This window comes from Plecotus auritus, assembly GCF_963455305.1.
Source record: "Plecotus auritus genome assembly, chromosome: X".
Taxonomy (NCBI): domain Eukaryota; kingdom Metazoa; phylum Chordata; class Mammalia; order Chiroptera; family Vespertilionidae; genus Plecotus; species Plecotus auritus.
The window spans coordinates 134,047,800-134,059,628 of NC_137784.1; the positions used below are offsets into that span (position 1 = coordinate 134,047,800).

General features: G+C 46.6%; 1 protein-coding gene and 1 pseudogene across 2 annotated transcripts; one reads left to right on the forward strand and one right to left on the reverse strand.

Moving 5' to 3' along the window:
- The first annotated feature begins 3,259 nt into the window (after positions 1 to 3,259).
- Positions 3,260 to 3,501, forward strand: LOC308239785 (dolichyl-diphosphooligosaccharide--protein glycosyltransferase subunit TMEM258-like; annotated as a pseudogene). The gene has a single exon. The product of its transcript is annotated as a dolichyl-diphosphooligosaccharide--protein glycosyltransferase subunit TMEM258-like (transcript).
- A 4,754-nt stretch (positions 3,502 to 8,255) lies between these two features.
- LOC308240329 (germ cell-less protein-like 1) lies at positions 8,256 to 9,770 on the reverse strand (the record flags this gene model as incomplete). Its single annotated transcript, XM_080653213.1, has 1 exon — positions 8,256 to 9,770. The coding sequence occupies one exon, from the start codon at positions 9,768 to 9,770 to the stop codon at positions 8,256 to 8,258; it is 1,515 nt and encodes a 504-aa protein (XP_080509339.1).
- Positions 9,771 to 11,829: the final 2,059 nt, after the last annotated feature.

Here is an 11,829-nt window from a genome sequence, read left to right on the forward strand (position 1 = left end):
TGATGCAATTATAACCAACCTGCCTGGAACTCCCCCTACCACTGGAATGCCTGATCTATAGACTATAAGTTAGTTTGAATCAACATTTTTTTTTGTTTAAAGCTAAAAGCATCTTAACTGACACAATAAACATTGTAGATTTCTCTGAGGGAGGCAGAAAAATCTGGATCATGGGATAGACACTGCCACTTGCAAGCTGTGTCTATCTCGGAGAAAAAAATGAATCCGCTCTGTGCCTCAGTTTCCCCGTATGTGAAGTGAGAACAATACCTGTACTTCACAGGCTTGCTCTGGAAAGCTTTAAATAAAGTAATTTAAGTCTAGCTCTTTATCACTATCATAAAGATATCTTGGAGACAGAAAACAACATCACGTCAGTTATATATCAGTATGCTCTCCTATTTCCACGTTTTTACCCTGATACCATGTCTCACCCACGCAGCAACCCCCTCACCTGCTCTCAGCTCCCCCCTTCATAGGCATAAGGATATTCTTTTACAGAATTACAGTGCAAGCATAAATTCAGAAATTTCCACAGGACACATTATCTGATATAAATCCGATATCCACATTCTGCCATTTGTCCTAATGTCCTTTGTTTCACCTTTTTTCCCCAATCCAAGATCACACATTGCATTATGTGTTTTCAGCTACCTTTCATCTGGAACAGTTTCTCTGCCTTTCCTTCATCTAATTCATTTATTTGTTTTAAAGAATATGGGCCCTTTATTTTTTAAAGTGTCCATAATTTTTTTACTGCTTTCAGAGAGAGGAAGGGAGAGGGAGAGAAAGATAGAAACATCATGATGACAGAGAATCATTGATGGCCTACCTCCTGCAAGCACCCTACTGGGGATGGAGCCCACAACTCAGGCATGTGCCCTTGACCAGAATGGAACCCGGGACCCTTCAGGCCTCAGGCCAACGCTCTATTCAATGATCCAAACCAGCAAGGGCCTAAAGTGTATTTTCAGAACAAACTTTTTTAGTTTGGATGAAGTCCAATTTATTGATTTTGTGTATTATACTCCATGTGTTTGATGGCTTATTTAAGAGATTTTTGTCAAATCCAATTGCACTTCGATTTTGTCCTGCACTTTCTTCTAGAAATGTTATAGTGTTAGTTCTTACATTTAATTCCAATGTCCATTTCTAGTTCATTTTTGCTTATGGTGTAAGGTAAGGTGTAATGGTCATTTCTTTTCTTTTTAAAATATATTTTATTGACTTTTTACAGAGAGAAAGGGAGAGGGATAGAGAGCTAGAAACATCGATGAGAGAGAAACATCGATCAGCTGCCTCCTGCACACCACCCACTGGGGATGTGCCCGCAACCAAGGTATATGCTCTTGACCAGAATTGAACCTGGGAACCTTCAGTCCTCAGTCCGATGCTCTAGCCACTCAGCCAAACGGGTCAGGGCTAGTGGTCATTTCTTTTAACTTACGGGTATCCAATTGTTCCAACATCAGTTCCTGATAACAGTATCCTTCCTCCTCTGAAATGAGTTTTGCACCTTGGTTGACAAGTAATTGACTGTATCCATGTGGGTCTATTTCTGGATTCTCTCTTCTGCTAAATTGACCTGTGTCCCTGTACTTTGTGCCAATGACACACTTTCTTGAATTCTGTAGCTTCATGGTAAGTCTTGCAACCTGGCAGTCAGGGTAAGTTCTCAAATGTCACTATTCATATTCAGACTAACTTTGAATATTCTAAGTCCTATGTACTAGTATCCTATCTAATAAAGAGGGAATATGCTAATTAACCATCAAACCTTCACAAAGCTGGCTACACCCACAGCTGAGGCCAAGTTCCCATAAGGAGCCTTAAGAAGCAATCAGCAGGGACCTGAGGCTACGCCATCCCCTGCCCGCCGTGGGGCTTGACAGGGGACCTCAGCCTGCCTTCCAAACCTGGCAGGGCTTGACAGGGGACCTCAAGGTTCTTCTCCCGTCCTGGTGCTGGGCTAGTGGACCTCAGGCTGCTCCCCCCGCCCCAGTGCCAGGACAGGGTCCTCAGACTGCGCCCCCCACCAGGTGGGGCTTAACAGGGGACTTTAGGCCACACCCCCACCAGTAGGGCTTGACAGGGGACCTCCAGGTGGGCTTCCCGTCCTGGTGCTGGACTAGGGGACCTCAGGATGCTCCCCCCTGCCCCAGCGCCAGGCCGGGGGACCTCAGTCTACGTCCCCCAACCAGCAGGGCTTGACGGGGAGCTCATAGTGGGCTTCCCGTCCTGGTGCTGGGCTAGGGGACCTCAGGCTGCTCCCCTGGCCCCAGCTCCATGCTGGGGGACCTCAGCCTGTGCCCCCCACCTGGTGGAGCTTGACAGGGGACCTCAAGGTGTGCTTCCTGTCCTGGTGCTGGGCTAGGGGACCTCAGGCTGCTCCCCTGGCCCCAGCACCAGGCCAGGGGACTTCAGGCAGTGCCCCCAACTGAGTGGGGCTTGACAGGGGACTTCAGGCCATGCTCCCCACCCTGGCACCAGGCCGGGGGACCTCAGGCTGCACGCCCCGCCCCAGCACTGCGCCAGGGGACCTGAGGCTGCACCCCCCTGCCTGGCGGGGCTTGACAGGGGATCTCAAGGTGCACCCCCAGTGCTGGGTCAGGGGAACTAAGGCCGCGCCCCCTGCCCAGGTGGGACCTGAGGCTGCACCCCCCTGCCTGGCGATGCTTGACAGGGGACCTCAAGGTACACCCCCAGTGCTGAGTCAGGGTACTTCAGGCCATGCCTCCCACCCAGTGGGGCTTGACAGAGGATCTCAGGTCATGTCCCACACCTGGTGGGGCTTGACGGGGAACCTCAAGGCATGCCCCCCCACCCCAGTCTGGGCTTGGGGACCTCAGGCCAAGCCCCCTGTCCTGGTGCCAGGCCAGTCGACCTGAGGCTACGTTCCCTGCCCGGCGAGGCTTGACAAGGGTGGGACTAGCCAGGTCTGTATCTATCCCAATGAGGGGGGGCGGCAGCCAGGTATGGGTCTCACGTGATTTTGAGGAGCACAGGGGTAGACGGAGACTTAACTCTGGGTCCTGTGTTGTGCCCCAGGCTCTGACAGGAGGAAGGTTTTCATATACATTTTACTAATTTTCTTTCATCTCTGACACTTCTATTATAGAGAAAGGGCAAATAGCAATATTAAATTATTTCCTCTATTTAATCCCCTTTTACTGTGCACGAATTTTGTGCACCAGGCCACTAGTTTCCATATAAATCTTAGAAAAAGCTTGAGGGAGTGGCAGATTACCCAGTGCCCGGCAAAATGGAGCTCAAGGCCATGAGCAGATACACCAGCCCCGCAAACCCAGCCATCTTCCCCCATCTGACGGTGGTGCTGTTGGCCATTGGCATGTTCTTCACCGCCCGGTTCTTTGTTTGTGAGGTCCGTCCACCAGGTACACTCGGGACATCTACAAGGAGCTCCTCATCTCCTTGGTGGCCTCCCTCTTCATGGGCTTTGGGGTCCTCTTCCTGCTGCTCTGGGTCAGCATCGATGTATGAGCTCCCACAGGCTCCAAACAGGCAACTGCACTGAACCCCTGCTTTTGTAAATTAATTTTTTTACTGTTGCTGGAGGTGTCCCGCCTGCTGCTCACAAAAAAGCAGATGTGTGACAAAAAAACAAAAAAAGAAAAAAGAAAAAGAAATAATTTGAATTGTTGCCTTCCCTATAGAGAAAGGTAAAAATGGCATCAGATGTGTTATCAGAAAAAAGTGTCTTAGTCCATTTGTTTTGCTATAAAAACATACCACAGACTGGGTGGCTTAGAAACAACAAGTATTTATCACAGCCCTGAAAACTGGAAGTTTGAGATCGGGGTTCTACTGAGGTTGGGTGAGGTGCCTCTTCCGGTTTGCAGACTTCTCCTTCTATCCACACAGAGTGGAAGGAGTAAGCAACTCTCTGGGGAGCTTTTTATAAACAAACAAACAAAAATAATACAATTCATGCACGCTCCACCCTCATGACCTAATCACCTTTCAAGGCCTAGCCTACTACCATTACCTTGGTGGTTAGAATTTTTTTTTTAACAAATACTTTTTAAATTTTTAATATATTTTTATTGATTTCAGAGAGGATGGAGAGGTAGAGAGAGATAGAAACATTAATGTGGAAAGAGAGTCATGGATAGGCTGCCTCCTGCAGGTCCCTCACTGGGGATTGAACCCACAACCTGAGCATGTGCCCTTATGGGGAATCGAACCGTGACTTCCTGGTTCACAGGTTGATGTTCAATCACTGAGCCACACCTGCCTGCAATAGAATTTTCACATATGAATTTTGGGGCAGGAAACCGACATAAACAGCATTTGAGGGGCGGTGAAATCTTTGCAAGCTGCACCAGTGAGTTGGACAGACTGGCCCTCTCTTCCTACATCAGGGACTGTTTGGAAGACACATCTTTAAAGTAATAATGTTGTGTGTCCTGTTGTCTTCTATTTTGAAATAAATGTCACCTTAAATACTCTGCAGGCAAGCAGAACAAACTCTGGCAAAATAAAAAGTAAGCCAAATATAAACACCAAAAGGAAAATGTGAAGATACTTCAAAATTTTTCATATCTAGATATCCATGGGAATAACTGGCATCTATGGAAGTGCATTTTATTTTATTTATATATTTTTATTTAATTAATTGGGGTGACACTGGTTAACAAAATTATACAGGTTTCAGGTGCACAATCCTACAACACATCACTTGTACATTGTATTGTGTGTTCACCACCCCAAGTCAAGTCTTCGTCCATCACCAGTCATCCCTCCTTAACACCTCACCTCTCCCACACCCATCCACCAGGCAATCCCTACACTATGGTGTCCAAGAGTTCTTTCCCTTTTTTCCTTTTTTGTTCAATCCCTCCACCCCCTTCACCCAGCCCCACCCCTGAGCGCTCTATGAGTCTGTTCCTATTTTGCTTGGTAATTCATTTTGTTCATTAGATTCCACATGAGTGAAATCCTATGGTAATGGTTTTTCTCTGATTGGCTTGTTTCACTTAGCATAATGCTCTCCAGGCCTATCCATGCTGTTGCAAAGGGTAGAAATTGCCTTTTTTTTTTACTGCCTTGTTGTATTCCATTGGGTAAATGTACCATAGCTTGTTTATCTACTCAACTACTGATGGGCACTTGGGCTGCTTCTAGATTACAGTATTTATTCAACCATTTAAAAATTATTTCTTTGGTTTTTACAAGCAATAAAAACACTTATTTGCATGTAATCTATAATATTGTATCTAACATTATGTATTTACTAGAGGCCCAGTGCACGAAATTTGTGCACTGGGGGTGGAGGTCCCTCAGCCTGGCCTGCACCCTCTCCAATCGGGGACCCCTCGGGGGATATATGATTGCCTCTTGCAATCCGGGACTGCTGGCTCCTAACTGCTCACCTGCCTGCCTGCATGATCACCCCTAACTCCTCTACCTGCCTGCCTGATTGCCCCTAGCTGCTCCCCTGCTGGCCTGATCGCCCCTAACAGCCTCTGCCTCACCCCACACCTGGGACCCAGGATTTCCTCCTCCAGCCAGTTGCAGGAACCTGGGAGCCAGGACCCGGGTTTCCCTACCTCTGGCTGGCTGTAGACACCCAGGACCTGGGCTGGCTTTACCCGGCCTGGCCACAGCCACAGCCACATGGGACTGTGGGTGGGCAGCTTGCCCAGAATGCAGCCATTGGCACCCAGGACCGTGGTGTGGTGGCTTATCCCTCTCCTTGGCTGCAGTCACAGTTGCAGGCACTGATCCCCGGGACCAAGGGGTGGATGACTTGTCCCTCTCCCAGGCTACAGCCCCAGGCGCTGGTGCCCAGGACTGCAGGGCAGGCGGCTTGTCCTTCTCCCGGGCCGCAGCCTGGCTGGTCCCCATTCCTTTCTCGTGAGCTCATTTGTGCCTGTCTGCTCCGCATTCTTCTCTCCCCAGTATTGAGTGTCTGAGCTGTTACCATGTGTTGGCATGAGGGCATGATGACCATTTGCATATTATTTCTTTATTATATAGGATATGTGTTACTATATAATTATAATTATATATGTATTACAATACATATTTTCTGATATATATTTATATACTATACTAGAGGCCCGATGCACAAAATTCGTTCACAGGGGTCTGTGTCCCTCAGCCCAGCCTGCACCCTCTCCAATCTGGGAACCACCGGGATCAGGCTTAAACGGGCAGTCAGACATCCCTCTCACAATCCAGGACTGCTGGCTCCCAACTGCTTGCCTGCCTTCCTTCCTGATCACCCCTAACCACTCCCCTGCCAGCCTGATTGATGCCTAACTGCTCCCCTGCCAGCCTGTTTGCCCCTAACTGCCCTCTCCTGCAGGCCTGGTCACCCCTAACTGCCCTCCCCAGCAGGCTTAATCGACCCCAGCTGCCCTCCCTTGCAGGCCTGGTCCCTCCCAACTGCCCTCCCCTGCTGGCCATCTTGTGGTCGCCACTTTGTGTCCACATGGGGGCAGGATCTTTGACCTCATGGGGGCAGCCATCTTGTGTGTTAGAGTGATGGTCAATCTGGATATTACTCTTTTTTTTTTCTTTTCATTTTTTTGTACATATTACTCTTTTATTAGATAGGATAGAGGCCTGGTTCATGGGTGGGGGCCTGCTGGTTTGCCCTGAAGGGTGTCCTGGATCAGGGTGGGGGTTCCCTTGGGGCATGGGGTGGCCTGGGAGAGGGGCTTGTGGTGGTTTGCAGGCCGGCCACAGCCCCTGGCGACCCAAGCAGAGGCCCTGGTATCTGGGGTTTATTTATCTTCTACAATTGAAACTTTGTAGCCTGGAGCAGGGCCAAGCCTTCTGCTTGCTCCGTGGCGTGGCGGCAGCCATTTCTATTGGGATTTATGTATCTTCTATAATTGAAATTTTGTAGCCTTAAGTGAGGCCTGGGCTGTCCAGAGTGTGCGGAAAGCTTGGCTTCCTCCATCGCCGAGGCATCCCTAGCCTCTTGCTCTTTCCAGCTCTGTGGCTGCCGCCATTTCTGTTTGGATTTATGTATCTTCTATCGTTGAAACTTTGTAGCCTTGAGTGGAGGCCTAGGCCGGCAAGGGCAGGCGGAAAGCTTGGCTTCCTCCATCGCCGAGGGCATCCCTAGCCTCTTGCTCTTTCCAGCTCTGTGGCTGCCACCATTTCTGTTTGGGTTTATGTATCTTCTATCATTGAAACTTTGTATCCTTGAGTGGAGGCCTGGGCCAGCAAGGGAAGGCGGAAAGTTTGGCTTCCTCCATTGCCGGGGATGCCCAAGCCTCGCTCCTGCTCTCTGTGGCCGTAGCCATCTTGGTTGGGTTTATTTGCATATTTGCTCCTCATTGGCTGGTGGGCGTGGCTTGTGGGCATGGCTTGTGTGTGTAGTGGAGTGATGGTTAATTTGCATATTACTCTTTTATTATATAGGATGATAATATAATATGTTATCTACCGATATATATAAAAATGTAATATGCTAATTTGAATGGACGACCTTCCAGACAAAGCCAGGGCTGTGAGGGAAGCCCAGGTCCCAGGTGCCAGAGGGAAGTCGGTGTCCGCAGCCGGGGGAAGGAAGGCCTACTCTTGCATGAATTTTGTGCATCGGGCCTCTAGTATTTATATAATATGTAATTATGTACTATGTTTATGAATCCTTTAATCCTTGTTCCATTCTTTAAGTGTGGAAAAAAATATAGTTTTTGCAGATAAGCTGGCAGCAGTATGCGCTCTCCAAACCCTAGAGTAACTGGGCCATGTGTTCAATTATTTGGAAAATAACACTAACTTATATAATATGTAATGTTATAAAACCTGAGAATGCCTGGCTATTTAAAACTGTACGTTTTAGAGTTCAAAAGCGTCCCTAATCACAGGTTTTACCTGATGATTGACTCTCCTGTAATATTGACACAATAAAAACCACATTTGCACAACAATTATAGCAAGGGAAAGAATTCTACATTTTCTCTCAATGTTAGTTAGGGTAAAGCGTGTCTAAGTAATAAATTGATTTTTATTCCTTGGCTTGCATTTCCATTTAGAGCTTGCCTATTGATGGTAAATAAGAGGCAAAAAATGACAGCATTAATGATTATTTGGTTTCACAGATACTTGCTTTGAAATAAACTTTGTCTTCTTAAATCCATAGAAATAAAATAAAGCTAGTCATTCATGGTAGTTTCCACATTTGATTTTATTATATGCCATCTTTATTGTGTTTTACAGTAGGGCCATTGAAGGCAATGAAACATCAGAAGTGTTCAAAATGCTAATATATGCTACTAGACAAGCTGATCAATTCCTGGACTTTCTAATGATGTAAACAGGAAGTTACAGAATATATATAAAGGAAAGCTCAGAACTTTTCTATCTAACTTCATTACCAGGTGGTCCTCATCGTTCTCAAAGGTAAGAGTTTTATAACCAGTTGTTTTCCTGAAAATTACTTTTCCACTAGAATCGAAATATACCAGAGTTAATCTGAACGCAATATTCCTTAGAGATCGTAGAGAAACTGAACCCACACCTGGCCGAGTGACGAGATTTTGCTTGAAAATTATACAATCGCTGGTGAAGATGACGTGCAAAGGAAAGCCGAAGTTGAAACCCGACCACTTCCAGGAGAATTTCCCATTCTTGACAACGATTTTCCCACATCTCATGCTGTATTCTTCCAGTTCTGCTTCATTGGTGTATTGGGGCCCGATTTCCTTGCTTTGTTGAGCTCTCAGCAAGGTAAACCATTGTTGTTTATAAGCTTTCGATAACCATTCTGAAGGTATTAGAGTATCTTGCTCAATAACCCTTGTGGAGGCCAGGTCACAGATGATATGCTGAAACCTCAAATTTTTAAACACCGACTGAAATGGTATGCCTCGTCTGGTCTCCAGGAAGGCCATGCTGGCAACACGTCCTCTGTGCCTGGAAAACCAGTCGTTTGCGTGGTCTAAAAGCTGTTGTATGGATCCTTTCCAAGCCCGGTTAAGACGAAGGAACATCCACTCTTTCAGCGTGGTGTACACATCTATTTCCTTCTGTATCACTAGTAAGTCAGCGGAAGAAATGAGCTGATTCATGAGTTCTATACTGACTTCTTTGTAAAGTTCAACACTGGGATGAGTCATCAGGTTGTGGAGAAGCCAGTCAAAGCATTCTGTCTTCAGAGACTCTAACCCATAGGCTTCTGCTGTTGCGTAATAGCCACATACAGTTTTCACGTTGACTGCCTCCTTCATGGTCTCCTCACAGTCTTCAATGAGGTCCTCCACTTGAAGCAGGCACGCCGTTGCCAAAACCCTGGGAACTCGAAGGGGCTCCCGCAAGTCATATTCATCCCTGTACAAGGAACCTAGCACGAAGTTCAGGGACTCGACGTCAATATTGTGGTCCTTAATCTCCAGGTCGATAATATCTTTGTCAGAGTCTTCGCGAGAACTTCTAAAGAGAGTAGCAAAGTAGCCTGCCTGACGCAAATACGTTTTGTGTAAACACCACACTTTCCCCAGAGCGCGGATTTTAATGTCACTGGTTTCCCCATTCAGAAATAAAGTTTGGTAAGCATACTCAGATGTGAGCTTCACTTTTTTCCTCTGGCTTGTAGTGGCCTCTTGCTGGAGACTGTCTTCTGGGTCTAGAGACCTGCGGCTGTTCCCGGCCTCTGGGTCGCAGGAGGGTCCGCTCCGCTTGCGTTTCCGGCGGGACGAAACGCGTCTGGGGCCTCCCCGGGCTTCTGGCTGAGGCGGATCCGTTGTGCCTAAGTCCCTGCCCCTCAGGATGCGACTGCTCAAGGACCCCATAGAGGAAGACTATGAGATTCCCTGGCCTAGGGGGACTGTTCTAGACTTTCTTGCCAAGGCATTCCGGCGTCCGTCACCTCAGCTTATGCCCGAGTCTCCCTGAGACCCTGAGCAACAGTTCCGAACGTCACAGAGGTCCCGCATTCTTTAAAGTCCCCCTGCCACGCCCCCAGCGAGACCACGCCCCCAGCTCCCCGCCACAGCCCGTGGCCCCGCCCCACTCCGAGGGCCCCGCCCAACCGCTGTGGCTCCGCCCCCTGCCTCGGGGTCTTCCATGAACCTGGCCGCTTACCAGGGCCCCACCCAGGCCTCCAGGTTTTCCTGAGAATGTTTATAAGGGAAATGACTGAACCAAAGGCTTTTGGATCAGAGTGTTAGAGGCTGTAACGCTTTCACACATTCTCAATGCCAGTGTGCGGGAATTTCAATGTGAGCAGTCCTAAATACAGTCATTTACCTACAACTTGTAGCGATTTGAAAAGGTTAACAGCCTGGCTGGCTGGCTCAGTGGTTGAGCATGGATCTATGAACCAGGAGGTCACGGGTCCATTCCAGGTCAGGGCACTTTTTCCGGTTCCGGGCTCAATCCCCCGTGCGGGGTGTGCGGGTGGTAGCTAATCAATGATTCTCTCTCATTATTGATGTTTCTGTCTCTCTCTCCCTCTCTCTTCCTCTCTGAAATCAATAAAAAATATTTTTTAAAAATGTGAACAGTGTGGTATCTCTTTATTGTATTTGCTTTTGATTACTGGAGGGCAGAAGAGATCTTAAAAATTTTCCAGTGAGGTACATCTTCATATTCTTCGCTGATTTCTGAAAGGTTTACATAACTTTTCACCTCGTGGATTGCTAAAAGCTTCTTTTAACTATTGTCATTTACCACTTAGTTTTTATGGAGTTCTTTTCTGTAAAGACATTTTCATTCTGTTTTAAAAATATATTTTTGTTTATTTAAAAATATTTTTATTGATTTGAGAGAGGAAGGGAGAGATAAAAACATCAATGATGAGAGAGAATCATTAATTGGCTGCCTCCTGCATGCCCCCTACTGGGGATCAAGCCTGGATATGTGTCCTTGAGCAGAATCAAACCTGGGACCCTTCAGTCTGCAGGCCAATGCTCTATCCACTGAGCTAAATCAGCTAGGGCAACATTTTTATGGTTAAGAGGCCAAATCAGATTTTCCAAATACCGGTTTTTGCATCTCTGCTTATAGAAAGTCTTGCCTTATCTGAAATTAGATAAATATTGTTCTATAATTCCTTGCTGAATTTTCATGGTATTATTTAATAACTTTAAAAATCTAAGTATTAAAGTTTAAAGCATTTGGATATTCTTATACTTTGAAGTGACAGAAGCAATATACGAAAGAATACATTATAAAACAAATTTTTATAAACAGAAAAATACACATATATGTATATGCATGCACAGAGATACTGCAAGTAATAGACAAGATTACACCATACATGCCTGATCGGCATGGCTCAGTGGTTGAGCTTTGAACCAGGAGGTCATGGTTTGATTTCCCGTCAGGGCACATGCTCAGGTTTCAGGATGGATCCCCAGTTTGGGGCATGCAGGAGGCTCGATCAATGGTTCCCTGTTATCATTGATGTTTCTCCTCTTCCCTTCCACTCTCTCTCTCTCTAAAAAAAAAAAAAAAAAAAAAGATGGCAGAGCAGGGAGCCAGAGATCTGGGCCCTTCATACTATCCCTGATGCAATTATAACCAACTTGCCTGGAACTCCCCCTACCACTGGAATGCCTGATCTATAGACTATAAGTTAGTTTGAATCAAGATTTTCTTTTGTCTAAAGCTAAAAGCATCTTAACTGACACAATAAACATTGTAGATTTCTCTGAGGGAGGCAGAAAATTCTGGATCATGGGATAGACTCTCTGCCACTTCCAAGCTGTGTCATCTCAGACAAAAAAAAACAAATCCTCTCTGTGCCTCAGTTTCCCCATATGTGAAGTGAGAACAATACCTGTACTTCACAGGCTTGCTCTGGAAAGATTTAAATAAAGTAATTTAAGTCTAGCTCTTTATCACTAT